Source organism: Budorcas taxicolor, chromosome 11 (genome assembly GCF_023091745.1).
Source record: "Budorcas taxicolor isolate Tak-1 chromosome 11, Takin1.1, whole genome shotgun sequence".
In the NCBI taxonomy this organism is placed as follows: domain Eukaryota; kingdom Metazoa; phylum Chordata; class Mammalia; order Artiodactyla; family Bovidae; genus Budorcas; species Budorcas taxicolor.
Window position 1 is genome coordinate 165,961,233 of NC_068920.1, and position 17,399 is coordinate 165,978,631.

Sequence of the window (17,399 nt, forward strand, 5' to 3'; positions counted from 1 at the left end):
CTCGCTGCTTTGTCCTGGGCTGAGGCTGGAGCTCAGAGCCGCAGACCAGGCCTGGAAGCTGCCCCCTGGATCGGCCCAGAGGTCTGGTGTCCTCCGGTCTGGACTGAGCCAGGCGGGAGGAGGCCGCGAGCTAACCCCCCTCTTCTCCGGCTTCTCCTAGACTTTGCAGAGTTTGTTTTCCTGGGTCTCTTCCTCACAGAGATGTCCCTGAAGATGTACGGCCTGGGGCCCAGGAGCTACTTCCGGTCGTCCTTCAACTGCTTCGATTTTGGGGTGAGTAAGCCTCCTCATCAGGGATGCCTGCTGTGGGTCCAGGTGGGCCCACCGTGTCCTGGCCTGAGAGCACACGCAGCCCGCCCCCACGATGCCATACCCAGTGTGAGCTGGGGTCTGGAGCACAGTCCCTGGGTTGGGGGACTGATGCCCCCAGTAGGAAAGGCAGCCTGCCGACAGGGGAGGCCTGTCCTGGCCCGGTCCTTACCGGTGCGGGAGTCGGCCACGGGGCAGCCTCATTCCCGTCCTGACGTGTCTGTGGTCCCAAGGTCAGCTCAAGCCTCTGTGGCCTCCTCTGTGCTTGGTAGGCGATGTTTTAAATGTGTTGCTGCTATCCCATGGAGGCTCAAGGAGGCTGTGGTCCTGAGCCCATCCTGCAGGTCTGGCCTGGGCAGGCCTGGACACATGTGCCCGATTTTCCTGGGAGGCCGGAGGGGAGCAGTGGTCCCGGGTCCCTTCAGCAGCCTCTGTAGTGCGGGAGACCTGGAAGGCAGGTGCTTCTGAGGCTCACCGTGGACAAGCGCAGAAGCCCCTTCCCTGGGCCCTGCAGTTGTGCAGGGTGCTGCCCTGTGCTGGCTCCAGAGCCCGAGGATGGGCACTGTTGACGCCTGCGTGCGGCAGAGTTCTGACCTGGTGGAGGGCCTGAGTGGGAAGCGGCCAGGCCTCAGCCCAGGGAGGCCTTGCCCTTCTGCAGCCTTCTCAGTAGCCAGGCAGGGAGGCTGGACCTTGGGCAAAGGGAAGCTTCAACCTGAAATGGAGTTTGCCTTTCCCTCTCCGCGACGTGGCGCAGCCGACAGACACGGCCCGTGAGTGTGTCGGGTCCTTACGACTCACTTCACACGTGAGTGACTGGGGACACTGTGCCCAGCTGCTGCCCAGCTCGTATGCAGGACGGTCCGCACCGGAGCCCGGGGCGGTGGCCGCACACCTGCCACACTGCCTGCGCTTGGGCGGGGAAGGCAACGACCGCCTCAGCGCTCTCGGGACACGGCACCTGTGACCTGGGTGGACGGTTGGGAGCAAGCCAGCGCTTCTGCTCTTTTTCCTTCTTGGTTACAAAGGAAAAGAGAAAGCTTGGCAAATGTAGGCAGAGGGGACCCAGTCGGGGAGGAGCCTTCAGAGTGAGGGTCATCTGGGAACCGGCTAGGTCCCAGGACAGGGAATAATTTGCACATAAGCTAACAATTACTCCAGAACTTACCAGCTCAAAACAAGTATCTATTGTCTCACAGTTCCTAAGGGTCAGGTGTCCAGGTGTGGCTTGACAGGGTACCTGTGGCCTGGGGGCCCTCACGAGGTCACAGTCCAGCTGAAGCCAGGGGTGCAGCTCGCCTGAAGCTTGATTAGGACTGGAGGGTTACGCTCAGGCCCACTAGAGACTGTTGAAAGGACTGGCTTGTGACGGGTGACCAGCCGTGCCCCCAGAGCCGCGGCCTCTCCGTGAGCGGCTCGCGTGTCCTCACCACGCCGTAACTCACGACGCGAGTGCCAGACGGAGGCTGCAGAAGGCAGTCGCAGGGGGAAGAGCTGTCAGCGGTGCTACTGTGTCTGTCAGGAGGGAGTCAACAGGCCAGCCCACCTTTCATGGGGAAGAGTGTTACCAGGATCCGGGGGTCTGTGCGGGCCGTCCTCGGGCTGCCTGCCACGGTCTGCTGATCCAGCTTCTTCCTGCGTAAGATACGCTCACCCGCACTCCCCGCGCCCCGCCTCACCCTACTGCAGCATCAGCTCAGAGGCAGAATCTCATCATCCAAATTGGACCCAGGTCTGGTTGAGGCTCCACAGTTTCTCTAGGTCTTCAAGCCACGAAACGCAAGAGATAAGGCATCCAGCCCCATGCCCTGCATACAGTGGAGGGTGGGCAGGGGTAGCTGTTCCACACCTTCCTGTTCAGAATGGGGACACTGGACATGCGGAAGGGCTGGTTGGAGTCCAGCAAACATTGGGAAAATCCCCGATCAGGTCTTAGGTCCAAGTGTCCCCGGGGGCCCCTTTCCTGCTTCCTGGACTGGGAGCCCTCTGAGTCTTCTTTCCTAGTTCTTGGTCTGGGCGCCCCCTGTCCCTTTCCTAGCTCTTGGTCTGGGATTGAAACCATTTACCTCAGATGGGGACTTGAACCCAAGTGTTGGACTCAAACCCAACCAAAACCCACAGTACCTGGTTTCAGGACCTAATGAAGCTCAGGTTCTTGATGTATCATCACAGAAAGAATTCAGTGAAAGACAGAGTGATAGGTAAGAAGTGGGTTTGTTCAGATTCAGAGAGAAACACACTCTACAGACAGTGTGGGCCATCGCACAGGGTGAGTGTGCCCACGAAAAGTGGTGTGATTAGTTTTTATAGGCTGAGTAATTTTATATGCTAATGGGTGGGAGAATTATTCCAACTTGGGGAAGGAGTGGAGGTTTCCAGGGTTTGGGCCACCACCCACTCCTTGGCCTTCTGACAGTGCTTTGGGGCTGTCATGCGCCTCTGGGTGTTCATTTCGCCTGCCGATTGAGATCAAGGCTTCGTCTTGTCTGACTTCTTGGTCCCATTTGATTCTAATTGGTTTATGTTGTGTCCATGAGCTATGCCATTCTTTCAAAAGTTGTGCCCTGCCCCTTTCCTTCCTATTCCTGGGCACCCCCTGGTCCCCTTTCCCTCCTGTTACTGGGCGCCCCCCGGTCCCCTTTCCTAGTTCTGGGTCTGGGTGCCCCCTGGCCCCTTTTCCTAGTTCTGGGTCTGGGCGCCCCCTGGCCTCCTTTCCTAGCTCTATTCCTGGGCGCCCCCTGGTCCCCTTTCCCTCCTGTTACTGGGCGCCCCCTGGTCCCCTTTCCTAGTTCTGGGTCTGGGCGCCCCCTGGCCCCTTTTCCTAGTTCTGGGTCTGGGCACCCCCTGGCCCCCTTGTCTAGCTCTATTCCTGTGCGCCCCCTGGCCCCCTTTCCTAGCTCTATTCCTGGGTGCCCCCTGGTCCCCTTTCCCTCCTGTTACTGGGCACCCCCTGGCCCCCTTTCCTAGCTCTATTCCTGGGCACCCCCTGGTCCCCTTTCCTAGTTCTGGGTCTGGGCGCCCCCTGGTCCCCTTTCCTTGTTTTAGGTCTGGGAGCCCCTGGTCTTCTTTCCTTAAAAGTGGTAAGCATTCTAGCTGAGGTTTCTTGACCTGCTTCCTATTTCGTGGAATTCGGGGAACCCATAAGCCCCATTCTGTTCCCTGCACTCTGGCCCTAGCTGGTGGTGCTTCTGCGCATCTAACCTTTCAGCGTGCAGTGGGGTGTGTCTTCCTAGGTCTCCCCCTGTTGGACGGAAGCCGTGCCTACAGCGCTCTTAGAGATCAGCCTCCTTGGCCTGAGCTGCTGCTGAAATGGCCAAGGCCAACACCGTTCCACGTCCCGGAGAGGACAGGACTCGTGGGGCCCATTTGGAGTCTCGCCTTATATCCCCTTGAAAGGCTAGAGAGTCGCGGAATGTGCTCCGAGGCCCACCGCTCATCTTTTGGGGTGTCGCACACCTGGCGCTGCTGTGCCCTTGGCTTCATTTTTAGACCACGTCATCTCTCTCTGTTTAAAAAGGTTATTTATTTTTAATTGAAGGATAATTGTTCTACAATATTGTGTCTGTTTCTTCCGCACACCAACGTGAATCAGCTGTAAGTGTACATGTGTCCCCTTCCTCTTGCATCTCCGTCCCACCTCCCACCCTGTCCCACCCCCCTGGTTGTCACAGAGCCCCAGTCTGAGTTCCCTGAGTCACACAGCAAATCCCCACTGGCTGTGCCTTACGTACGGGGATGTATGTGTTGCTGTTCTGCTCTCTCCGTGCAGGACATCCTCTCCCCTCCGCCACCCTGCCCCATGTCCTTGCGTTGTTCAGTCACTCCGTCATGTCCGACTCTTTGTGACCCCATGGACTCCAGCACACCAGGCTTCCCTGTCCTTCACTATCTCCCAGAGTTTTCTCAAACTCATGTCCATTGAGTTGATGATAACATCCAACCATCTCATCCTCTGTTTCCCCCTTCTGCCCTTGATCTTTCCCAGAATCAGGATCTTTTGCAACGATTCAGCTCTTCACATCAGGTGGCCAAAGTATTAAAGCTTCAGCTTCAGCATCAGTCCTTCCAGTGAATATTCAGGGTTGATTTCCTTTAGGATTGACTGGTTTGATCTCCTTGCTGTACAAGGGGCTCTCAAGAGTATTCTCCAGCACCACAGTTGAAAAGCATCAATTATTCAAAGCTCAGCCTTCTTTATGGTTCAACTCTCACATCCATACATGACTACTGGAAAAACCATAGCTTTGGGTTTGTTGGCAAGTGATGCCTCTGCTTTTTAACGTGCTGTCTAGGTTTGTCATAGCTTTTCTTCCAGGGAGCAAGCGTCTTTTAATTTAATGGCTGCAGTCACCATCTGCAGAACTTCCCTGATCGCTCAGTTAGTAAAGAATCCATCTGCAATGCAGGAGACCCTGATTCAATTCCTGGGTTAGGAAGATCTGCTGGAGAAGGGATAAGCTACTCACTCCAGCTTTCTTGGGCTTCCCTTGTGACCCAGCTGGTAAAGAATCTGCCTGCAATGTGGAAAACCTGGGTTTGAGCCCTGGGTTTGGAAGATCCCCTGAATAAGGGAAACGTTGCCCACTCCATATTCTGGCCTGGAGAATTCCATGGACTGTATGGTTCATGGGGTTGCAAAGAGCTGAGCGCGACTGAGCAACTTTGACTTGCACCATCTGCAGTGATTTTGGAGCCCAAGAGAAAGTCCGTCACTGTTTGCGGTTTTTCCTCCATCTATCTGCCATGAAGTGATGGGACTGGATGCCACGATCTCTGCCTTTTGGATGCTGAGCTTTAAGCCAGCTTTTCACTCCTTTCTCTCACTTTCATCACAAGGCTCTTCAGTTCCTCTTCACTTTCTGTCGTCTGTGATTCCACATGCTGGCAAGATAATGCTCAAAATCCTTCAAGCTGGGCTTCAACCGTATGTGAACCAAGAACTTCTAAATGTACTGGCTGAATTTAAAACAGGCAGAGGAACCAGAGGTCAAATTGGCAACATCCGCTGGGTCAGAAAGACATCTGCTTCATTGACCATCAGCCCAGTTCAGTTCAGGTGCTCAGTCATGTCTGGCTCTTTGCCACCCCATGGACTGGAGCACCCCAGGCTTCCCTGCCCTTCACCAATTCTTGGAGCTCACTCAAACTCATGTCCATAGAGTCGGTGATGACACCCAGCCATCTCATCCTCTGTCCTCCCCTTCTCCTCCTGCCTTCAGTCTTTCCCAGCATCAGGGTCTTTTCCTATGAGTCGATTCTTCACATCAGGTGACCAAAGTATTGGAGTTTCAGCTTCAGCATCAGTCCTTCCAATGAATATTCAGGACTGATCTCCTTTAGGATGGACTGGTTGGATCTCCTTGCAGTCCAAGGGACTCTCAAGAGTCTTCTCCAACACCACAGTTCAAAAGCGTCAATTCTTTAGCGCTCAGCTTTCCTTATGGTCCAACTCTCACATCCATACATGACCACTGGAAAAACCATAGCTTTGACTAGACAGACCTCTGTTGGCAAAGTAATGGTTCTGCTTTATAATATGCTATCTAGGTTGGTCATTGACTATGGTAAAGCCTTTGGCTGTGTGGATCACAACAAACTGTGGAAAATTCTTAAAGAGATGGGAATATCAGACCCCTTGACCTGCCTCCTGAGAAATCTGTATGCAGATCAAGAAGCAACAGTTAGAATCAGACATGGAAAAATAGACTGTTTCAAAATTGGGAACGGAGTACATCGAGGCTGTATATTGTTACTCTGCTTGTTTAACGCATATGCAGAGGGGTGGTGGTTTACTCACCAAGTCATGTCTGACTCTTGCAACCCATGGACTGTAGCCCACCAGGCTCCTCTGTCCGTGGGATTTCCCAGGCAAGAATACTGGAGTGGGTTGCCATTTCCTTCTCCCTGTGTGCAGAGTACACCGTGCAGAATGCTGGGTTGGCTGAATCAGAGGCTGGAACGAAGCTTGCCGGGGGAACCAACAGCCTCAGACGTGCGGATGACACAGTGCCCTTAGGTCCGCCCTCTGTCTGCTTTGCCGCTGCTGCCTGGGATAGGCTCATCAGTGCCAGCTCTCTAGATTCTATCTATGCTTGTATTAATGTAGCATACTTTTCTCTCTCTTTCTGACTTACTTCATTCTGTATAATAAGCTCTCGATTCATCCACCTCATTAGCACTGACTCAAATGGCATACCATCTCTAGACGAGGCCTCATTTGTTCTGGGGAGGCTGAGCAGTTTCCAAACTAGCCACGTGTGGCCGCTCTTTACCTAGCAGTGCTTCCCTCAGCCCCGCTCCTCTTGGCTGGGTGGGCCAGGGGCCGCAGCACGCGCTGCGGGGACGCATCCTGGCCAGAGCTCCAGCGCGGGGGCGCGTCCCCTGCTGTCCACGTGGCTGTGGGCGCCATGGGCTCTCTGCCTCTCCCCTCCTAGTCTCCCGTAACTCCCCTCGCCCTGCTGCAGACCTTGCCTCGGAGTCTTCAGTCCGGAACCCTTGAAGGAATGTGCTCAGGGTGGGTGAGGCGCTCACTCACGCGCTGCTCTGAGCTGCTCCCTGACTCCAAAGCCACTCCCGCCTCGGGCTTTCTAGTTCAGCAGCACTGTGCGCCTGCTTCCAGAGTTGATGCTGACTTCCCTTTCTGGGTATCTGTTTACCCCCAGGGTTTGGTGCCTTAAAGCAGCCAGCGTCTCTCCTCTCATTCTGGCGGGCTGGCCGTCGGGCTGTGGCTCACTGGGTCCCTCGTGAGGTTCTGAGAACCCCTTCCAAGCTTGTGCTCGTGGCTGCTGACAGACCTCTGGAAGACGTTCTCCAGGCCCACTCTGGTGGCTGCTGGTCACGTGGGCCCCTGCTCAGGCTGCCCCCCATCCTCAGAGGGCTGAGGGCACCAAGGCAAAGCCCCGGTCTTCCTGTAACTCCTCTCGGAGGTGCCATCCCACCATGTTTGTTGGGCTCTGTTTGCTACAGTGGCTCACTAGGTCCAAGCTACCTTCCAGGGGACAGGGGTGGACAAGGGGGTGAACCCCAGGCAGTGGGACCCTTGGGGACTATCTGAAAGGCCACCTAAATTATAAACCAATGTGAGCAAATTTTGAGGATTAATGTAAAATAGGAGATATATTGGGAGACTGACAATGGGAAGAAAGGAGATTTAGAAAATGGCAGCGTTCAACCCTGGGGATGTGTGATGCTGAGAAAAATTGGTGGTGATGGTTGGCGTGCCAAGGGCAGACATGACAAGCTCCTCCCATCTGCTGCTCTGTAGGGGCAAAGCGGCGCGGCAGCTGTGGGCAGGTCTGAAGTCCTCCGAGCGGTGTGCTGTATCCAGGCTGGGGAGGCGGGCAGCGGGAGGCTGTGCGCTGGGGTGACCTGGAGCTGGTGCAGCCAGCACAGCAGGCGCGCAGGGCGTGGACCAGTGTTAGCCCGCAGAGGCCACTGCCCCGATCAGTCACTGTTTGTCAGGCTTGGTGAGGATGTGGATGTCAAGCCGATCGTGTTTGTAGTTGGTATGAAATGGGTGATGAGTGAGCCACACAGGAAAGTGGGATTTAGGAGACTGATGTTCACAGGGGAGTTCTCCGCATCAGCTGCAGAGGCCAGGTCAGCAGGGGTAAGGGTCAACCACGCACATGAAGAGCACACAGCACTCACGCTGACCGTGGTGTGCCCAGCAGGCGCGGTGCCAGGGAGGGAGCCCCGCCGGGCACCGTCGGCGAGGGGTCCGCTGTGCTCCAGCCCCACTGTTCTGCCCTTTTTGAGTGCCCCAGACACCCTGATGCCGGGAGTGGCCGGAAGTGGGGGCAGCCTCTTGCCCACAAGCCCCAGTCCACCAGTGTGGCCAGTGATCGGGATGGCCCGTGGTGAAGCAAGAGGGCAGGCTAGTCCCAGTCTGTCCTTGGTGGCACCTGCTGGCTCCTAATATTCGGGGGAAGACAGTATACAGTTATGAACTGGAACATCTTGGAGGGGACAAGACCAAACAGGGGATGTTAGAAGGAAGCTGAGTCTGCTGGTCTGTGTGGACACAGCCTAACAGTCAAGGCTGTCTGAGCGGTTTGCTGGCCCAGAGGGGTCACCTGGCTGTGATAAACCACAGGGGAGGCACGCACAAGGAGCCTTCAAGATTTGCTGAGAAACCTGCAGGCCAGACCCGCTCTGTGTCCTGTGCCCTCCTGGTGCGTCTGGGGGAAGGACAGGCACCGTCTGTGGCTCCCAGAGGCTGCAGGAGCTCTGTGTGAGGCCCCTGCCTCACGTTGACTTACCTGGCTTGAGCTTCGGACAGGGGAGCCAGGGCCGATGCCTCCGGAGAGACGTGGCCACAGCCCTGCCCTGGGCCGCCCCGTCTCTGTTGCAGGTCATCGTGGGGAGCATTTTCGAAGTGGTCTGGGCGGCCATCAAGCCAGGGACCTCCTTCGGCATCAGTGTGCTGCGGGCGCTGCGGCTGCTGAGAATCTTCAAAGTCACCAAGTATGTCGTCCACGGGCTAGTGGGGCGGGGGTTCCTGCTGTGTGCTCTGGAGTGGGGGGCGGGGATTCCTGTCGTCCGCGTGCTCCGGGGTTGTGGGCGGATCCCCTGTGCTCCGGGGGTCTATCCGGGGGGCTGTTTTCAGCCCCAGCATTTCTGGCTTTCTCATTAGCTTGTTCCCCACAGTTTAACACTGGCTCCTGTCTTGAAACCCACGAGCCCATCTTTCAACCTCAAATGGTGACTGTTCCCTAGTTAATGGAGAAAACAGAGGTTATCAGATAGAGGTTTCCTATCTTGCTGCCCCCAAGTTTGCTTACCTGCCTTGCAGCTGCTGTCCTGGCCCCAGTGGGACTCTGACCTTCTAACCTGAATGCCCAGGCCTGCCTTTTCCACTCAGGGCTGACCCTGCCAGCCATCCTCAGTGACAGGACACGGCCCTGACCGTGTGTTCAGGTTCTTCCCACTTGGCTCTTCAGCCCTGGAGGAAGGTTGCTCCTTTCTGCCCATGAGGGGGCTGAGCCTCCCCCTCTCTGCCAGAGCGGCGGTGGGAGGGGGCTGCTCCCCTCCACAGCTGTCACGGCAGCAGCAGAGCTGCCCTCACCCTGCTGGCCGTGGGCATAGTGACTCCACCGTGGGTCCCGAGCCACCCTGAGGCTCTGAGGCTCCCAGGCCAGGCCGCCTGGAGCATGTGGCCGCACATGCCCAGCTCATGACAGCTGCGGGATGGTCCAGACGGAGCCTGTGCAGGCGGCCTGCTTCCTAGCACCTCCAGTGACTTCCTCAGCCTCCTGGGGAGGCTGGACTAGATCTTTTCTCGTCTGTTTTGAATCCACACCTGAGGCCGTTGAAAGTCAGGGTGGTGCAATGCGGAGGAGTTTTGGACAGGACTCCTGTCTGGCTTGGCCCACAGACGCTCCTGGGTGCTCCCGCCACCTGCCCTGTGTCCTCCGCTGCTTCTGCAGGAGGTGGCGCCGGGCTGCCAGCACCTTGGCTGTGGGCCTGGCGTCTTCGCAGCTCTATTTCCTTCTGGAAAGTGGGTGGCTCTTGTCCTGACCTAGACCCTGCCCATCAGGAGAAGGCTTTCTGGAGTCTTCTAGCCCATCTCTTATTAACTCTCATGCACCCAGTAAGAGAGTAGTGGGTCTCTGTGACACAGCCCTGGGGACGAGGGTGCAGGGGTGTCCTAGGCCTCTCCCCACGCCAGGGCGGAGGACAGCAAGTGCTAAGGCAGAGAGGTACGTGGCGTGTCTCCCTGGGGCTTGGGCTGTCCTGGGGTTGCAGCTGGAGGGACCCATTACCTAGCAAGCCCACAGCAAGACTTATCCGCAGACTGCAGGGGGCCTGTGAGGCACAGGGGTTCAGCTGAATGAAAGGGCCATGGTCTCTGGGCCCCAGGAGCGTTTGAGGGGTGGGCTGGAGGGGTGTTGAGCCTGGAGGGCTGCTCCGTGCAATGTGGGTTGGGCCCTGGGGGACACCCAAGCCCAGCCGGCTTTGCTGAGGGTGGTGGTGCTGATGGACGCTCCAGTGCGGCCCCTTTTCCTGCGCAGCTAGGACACACAGCTGTGGCCCTCACTTCCTGCGTGCTGGCCTAGGGGAGCTGAGGGATGCAGGCAGGTGTAGCTGCAAGGGAGGGAGACTGGAGAGCCGGTGTGGGAGGCGCGCGTGAGCCCAGCTCTGAACGTGCAGTCTCTGCCGTCACCCTGGGCCGGGTGGTGGGCTGCAGTGCAGAGGGGGTGTGGGCCCCTGGAGAAAGTGCGTGTGGGGCCCTCAGGGCAAGAGGTGCCAGAAGCCGCAGGCATGGCCCTCGAGGTCCCGGTGTCCTGGTGCGCTCAGACCAGGCTGCCCCCGCAGGTACTGGAGCTCCCTGCGGAACCTGGTGGTGTCCCTGCTCAACTCCATGAAATCCATCATCAGCCTGCTCTTCCTGCTCTTCCTCTTCATCGTGGTCTTCGCTCTGCTGGGCATGCAGCTCTTCGGGGGACAGTAAGTGAGGCCGGGCCCCTAGGGGCAGGGCCAGGGGACAGTGCTGCTGGACTGCCACCCTGCTTCCCCCACTAAGGCCCCAGGAAGGGCTGCTGGCCCAGACACAGCTTCCAGGTGCCACCCCTCCTGGAGAAGGCAGTGGCACCCGACTCCAGTACTCTTGCCTGGAAAATCCTATGGACGGAGAAGCCTGGAAGGCTGCAGTCCATGGGGTCGCTAAGAGTCGGATACGACTGAGCGACTTCACTTTCACCTTTCACTTGCATGTATTGGAGAAGGAAATGGCAACCCACTCCAGTGCTCTTGCCTGGAGAATCCCAGGGACGGCGGAGCCTGGTGGGCTGCCGTCTATGGGGTCGCACAGAGTCGGACACGACTGAAGCGACTTAGCAGTAGCAGCCAGCCCTCCTGGGCCCAGTGGACCTGCCTCTGTCTGTCCAAGACCCTTGTTCTTCTCAGGTTCAACTTTCAGGATGAGACTCCGACAACCAACTTTGACACCTTCCCTGCCGCCATCCTCACTGTCTTCCAGGTAAGGCTCCTGGCTCTGGACTAAGTCGCGGCCGCGGGGCTTTGTGGGCCCAGGGAAGGCAGCCTGCCGTCAGCCCCTCAGTGCCCGCAAGGACACAGGCACAGTGGGCCTCTGGTGTCAGGCCCTGGTTGGGACCCGGCTTGGGAGCGAGCCTGCCAGGGGCAGGTGGATGCCCCAGGAGGCCCTGGCTTCAGTCGTCGCTTAACTGTCTGCCGGAGACCTGGAACTGATTACAGCTGTCTTTGTCCTTTGCAAACACAGCGGAAAGCTGTCCCCAGGCTTCTCCCTCCAGGGGCTTGGCCCAGCAGCCCCTCACCTCTCCTTGTATCTGAACACACACTCCCCGCAGCCCCTGGAGGCACGTGGGTCGGGGCCCCATTCTTGGTGGATTCTGTGTTCCCTCCTGAGAACTCTTGGTTGAGCTCTCTCCTCGTCACAGAGCTATGGCTCCCTTGTGCCTCCACGACGGGCCTCCTCCGTGTGATAAGGCAAACATCTCTGTCCCACACAGTGCCCTTGGCCACGTCTGAGACCAAGCAGGACCAGGGCGGGGGTGGGTGCCCATGATGGGGCTTCGAGAAGCCGCCACACCACAGGCAGTCTGGCCAGGGGCCTGCCTGCCCTCAGCCAGTGCTGGAGCCACGGCGGGCGTGAGGGGCGGGGGCCTGCTGACCCCTCTCTCAAAGGAAGGGGCTTTCCAGCCGGCTTGCGAGCCACTTGCTGATGGAGTGACTCAGTGTGGTGATTTCACCCCCTGAGCCCTCCCGTCCTGGGGGAGCCCTGCAGCTCCTCCGCCCCCAGGGACAGTGGAGAGCCCTCTCCTTCCAGAGGGCCATCCCCTCCTGGCCTGACAGGACTTCAGACCCTGCGCTGCCACAGCCCACTCCCCACCTGACCCCACCTCAAGTCCTGTGAGCTCAAAGGGCTGGGGTGCCTGTGAGCACGCTGCTGTTCTTGCCTAAGTCTCTGTCAAGGCGCCCACAGATGACACAGATGACTGTCTAGCCGTGTAAGGTGGCTGAGAGAGTAGTTAGGGCTGGAGGAGGCCGAGTGGGTCGCCAGGTACGGGCATGGAATGCCCTCAGGATGGCCCTGGGCCAGTGGCCTGAGCGCCCAGGGTGGAGCCCCTGCTCTGAATGGGGTTGGAGAGGGCACAGGGAGGTGTGTGGCGGGGGTGGGGTGGAGCGGGAGGACAGCTTGGACTCTGCTCCCAGTGAGGCTGACCCCGTGGAAGAGCACCGACCGTGCCCACAGGTGGAGTTTCCGTCCTAAGACACGGAAACAGCAGGCGAATGCAGCCCTCAGATGGCCAAAGGTTAAAGGAAGAGGGGCGCCTCAGAACCAGGAATATCAGGTTACTATGATAAGTAACTGACAATTCTGGAAGCGAAAATACAGCTATTTAAATAAACAGAGGGTGAACCGCACACTGATGTGGTCCTGGTGAGAATGGGGGAGCTGGCAGGCGTGGAGGGCCTGAGCCCACTGTGGCTCAGAGGCGCAGAGAAGGCGCCAGCGACCTTCCAGAAAGAGCCGAGACCTGGACACTGCCCAGTAAAGAGAAAATCTTAAAATCTGTACTAGAAAGAAGGATTTCCTGTGAAGAATGCCAGTCTGATGGCAGGAAGTTGGGGGAAAGTAACTAAAATTCTGAAGGACAGCTCCTGTTGCTCTAGAGGAGAGCGCGGTCTGAGCTGGAGGAGGCGCACCCAGGAGTCGCGGGAGCCGCGGCCGACTGCTGGGAGTGCTGCAGGCGCGACGCGGGCGGGGCTGCAGCAAGCCAGGGAGGAGCAGAAACCCAGACGGCCTCAGAAATGGGAGAATCCGTGAACAGTGATTGAAAAGTCTACCTATCCTGGCCAGCACACTGGCAGTTTAACAAGTGAATTCTGCCAGCTGTTCACAAACGGTCGCTCCAGTTTTATACAGATGACTCCAGAGAAGATAGAAAGGAGATCCCCCCCTTTATGGACCTGGACTAATTCTGATATGAAAATGCTGGACGAAGACAATATGACAGAAGGAAAAGTATAGATTACCATCACACAGAGAGAGACAGACATCCAGAGGGAAATAAGAGCCAGTCCAACCCGGCTGTCCTTACAGATTATCCTTACCATCACACAGAGAGAGACAGACACCCGGAGGGGAATAAGAGCCAGTCCAACCCGGCTGTCCTTAAAGATTATCTTTACGATCAACGTGAATTTACCCTAGAAATGCAAGATGATTTAACATTAGAAAGTCTATTACTGCAACTCATCATCTTAACAGACTGACGAAGGAAAAGAATGTACGATCAGAAAGAGCATCTGAGCTCCAGAATGTACCATCAGAAAGAGCATCTGAGCTCCAGAATGTTCCATCAGAAAGAGCATCTGAGCTCCAGATTGTTCCATCAGAAAGAGCATCTGAGCTCCAGAATGTTCCATCAGAAAGAGCATCTGAGCTCCAGAATGTTCCATCAGAAAGAGCATCTGAGCTCCAGATTGTTCCATCAGAAAGAGCATCTGAGCTCCAGAATGTACCGTCAGAAAGAGCATCTGAGCTCCAGAATGTACCGTCAGAAAGAGCATCTGAGCTCCAGAATGTACCGTCAGAAAGAGCATCTGAGCTCCAGAATGTACCGTCAGAAAGAGCATCTGAGCTCCAGAATGTTCCATCAGAAAGAGCATCTGAGCTCCAGCAAAAGCACAGCCAAGCACCAGAGTGAGGAGCAGACGGAATGAGATGAGCAAACTGTGCTAATTGTGGAAGCTGGGTGATGAGTGTGTGGGGCTGCATCACACCCTGTACTCTGTGTGTGTTTGATAAAACCCAGCACTCTTCCAGACAGAAACTCTTAGCAGACTATGCCAGTATCAGTGGTCTCGGTGCACTAGAATAAGAAAAAAATGAAATAAAATATCTCAGGATTGCCAAGAAGAAATAAAAATGTCATTATTCACAGATGAAATATTTATGTACTCAGAACACTTGTGTTGTCACTGCAGATGGTGTGGGACAGACAGTTTGGTTATCCATAGAGAAAAAAAGGAAGTTGGATTTCCACCTCGTAGCAGATTTGAAAATCAGCTCAGATGAATTAAGACATAAATGTGAAAAGCAAATTTCAAATTTTAGAACGTAAAGGAGAGCACTGTTCCTAACTGAGGGCCTTCTTAAGGAAAAGATAAAAATGCACAGATCATAAATGAAACCTTTGGAAAATTTGACTATTGAAATACAAATTTCTGCATCCAAAAATTATCATAGAATGTCGGAAAAGTCATCGGCTGGAGCAGATATTTCCACAGTATCAGCCAATAAACAGTGACCAGAATAAATAACCAGCAACCAGAACGAGGGCTTCCCAGGTGGCGCCAGTGGTAAAAAATCCACCTGCCAATGCAGGAGGCTCAAGAGACACAGTTTCCATCTGTGGGTTGGGAAGACCTCCTGGAGTAGGAAACGACAACCCGCTTCAATATTCTTGCTGGGAAATTCCATGGGCAGAGGAGTGTGGCGGGCTACAGTCCATGGGGCTAAAAAAAGTCAGACATGACTGAACAACTGAGCAGAGTAAGCAAAATAAATAAAAACTTCCACAAATCAAAAAGGGAAGACAGCAGCAGGAACATGCCGCAGGAAAGGGCAGAGTGTGTAAGAAGGAACTCAGGGTAGGAAAGTGGGCTGAAGAGTGGACCTGTAAAGGCCGTCAGCTATTACTTGTAGTCAGGGAAATGCAAATGAAACCCACCTCTCAGTCCAGCTGAGATTAGGAAACCTAACGGTCTCAAGTTTTAGAGAAAGTGGATGTGAAGGTCACTCAGTCATGTCCAACTCCTTGTGACTCCATGGACTATACAGTCCATAGAATTCTCCAGGCCAGAATACTGCTGTGGGTAGCCTTTTCCTTCTCCAGGGGATCTTCCCAACCCAGGGATTGAACCCAGGTCTCCCACACTGCAGGCGGATTCTTTACCAGCTGAGCCACAAGGGAAGCCCCAAGTTTTAGAGACGATGTGGAGAAGTGAGGATTCCCTTGTGGTGTTGGTGGGTTGATAGAAATTTGAAATACAAATCGCTTTGGAAACTGATGTCAGGTATCTAACCCACTGGCGCTCCCACGGAAGGAGCTCCTGTTGCAGGTACATGCCCTGGGAGGTCCCTGGCCAAGTGCGCAGAGGCCTGCGAGAGCACCGAGGCTGCATCACACGCGGTGGTGGAACCCTGGAGACCTCTGCGTTGCTCCTCCCCAGGAGAGTGATAAGAGGAGTGTGTTCTGTCCGGGCAGCAGCACCATGAATGAGTGGCCTGGAATTAACTATGTTAGCATGGGTCAGAAGCAACGTTACTCTTAAAAGAGCAAGATTCAGAATAGTGCAAATCATATGATACTTTTTAATTACCTTTAAAAACTGGAGCAGAGTTGATCTACAGTGTGATGCTAATTTCTGCTGTATAGGAAAGTGACTCAGTTATGCATATACATACATATATATATTCTTTTTTCCATTCTTTCCCATTATGGTTTAGCATATGCTACTATTTAAATAAGGATGAAAACATCTTGTTTCCAAACATACTGTGTAACAATATTGTTTATGGCATATATACAAGTAGAAATGTAAAAGCCTGCATGGGAATGATTAACACCAAAGTCAGGGCTAGGTGGGTGTGGGAGAGGAGGAATGAGACTGAGGACTTCTACTCAAGGACCTTCAGGTGCTTTTTTTTTATATTAGCTTGAAAATTTTTTTCCCATATTACCTTATACATTGCTGTTAGCCATGAGGAAACGCAAAGCAAATATTGAATGCTTTTATTTTTTTAAACTTTTTTTGTATTTTTAAAAATTTATTAATTTTAATCTAAGGCTAATTGCTTTACAATATTGGTTTGATTTCTTCTATACCTCAGTATCAATTAGCCATTGGTGTACATATGTCCCCTCCCTCTTGAATCCCCTTCCCCTTCAGCTACGTTTTAATGTTTTATCTCTTAAGCTGGGAGTAGGTACACAGAGCTTTAAATATTATTCATTGTACCTTTCTGAATGTGTGAAATAATACATACTTTAAAATTAAATGAATGCTGCTGCTGCTGCTGCTAAGTCGCTTCAGTCGTGTCCGACTCTGTGTGACCACATAGACGGCAGCCCACCAGGCTCCCCCGTCCCTGGGATTCTCCAGGCAAGAACACTGGAGTGGGTTGCCATTTCCTTCTCCAATGCATGAAAGTGAAAAGTGAAAGTGAAGTCGCTCAATCGTGTCCGACTCTTCGCGACCCCATGGACTGCAGCCCACCAGGCTCCTCCATCCATGGGATTTTCCAGGCAAGAGTACTGGAGTGGGGTGCCATCGCCTTCTCCGAAAAGATAAACTAAGTTAACATTAACCAAGAGAAAGCTGGTGTAACAGTAACATCAGTCAAAATAGAAGGTGAAAAAAGCTTCAGTAAAAAAGAAGAAACTACATTTGCATAACAATAAAGGGGCAGCCATGAAATTAAAAGACGCTCACTCCTTGGGAGAAAAGTTATGACCAACCTAGATAGCATATTCAAAAGCAGAGACATTACTTTGCCGACTAAGGTCCGTCTAGTCAAGGCTATGGTTTTTCCTGTGGTCATGTATGGATGTGAGAGTTGGACTGTGAAGAAGCCTGAGCGCCGAAGAATTGATGCTTTTGAACCATGTTGTTGGAGAAGACTCTTGAAAGTCCCTTGGACTGCAAGGAGGTCCAACCAGTCCATCCTAAAGGAAATCAGTCTTGGGTGTTCATTGGAAGGAATGAAGCTAAAGCTGAAGCTCCAGTACTTTGGCCACCTCATGTGAAGAGTTGACTCATTGGAAAAGACTCTGATGCTGGGAGGGACTGGGGGCAGGAGGGGAAGGGGACGACCGAGGATGAGATGGCTGGATGGCATCACGGACTCGATGGACGTGAGTCTGAGTGAACTCAGGGAGATGGTGATGGGCAGGGCGGCCTGGTGTGCTGCGATTCGTGGGGTCGCAAAGAGTCTGACACGACTGAGCGACTGAACTGAGCTGAACTGAAAGGGAAGATTCCGTGTAAGAACATGGCTCCCCAAAGCAAAGACTGACAGAATTAAAAAGAGAAATAAAAAG

The 17,399-nt window shown here is 54.5% G+C and overlaps 1 protein-coding gene across 1 annotated transcript in view; it reads left to right on the top strand.

Moving 5' to 3' along the window:
- The window catches only part of CACNA1B (calcium voltage-gated channel subunit alpha1 B), a 204,997-nt gene that overhangs the window by 87,782 nt on the left and 99,816 nt on the right, over positions 1 to 17,399 (top strand). The window contains exons 12-15 of the mRNA XM_052647676.1: positions 161 to 273; positions 8,660 to 8,772; positions 10,624 to 10,755; positions 11,215 to 11,287. Of these exons, the coding sequence (XP_052503636.1) occupies positions 161 to 273; positions 8,660 to 8,772; positions 10,624 to 10,755; positions 11,215 to 11,287 (431 nt within the window). The remainder of the gene's footprint in view (positions 1 to 160; positions 274 to 8,659; positions 8,773 to 10,623; positions 10,756 to 11,214; positions 11,288 to 17,399) is intronic.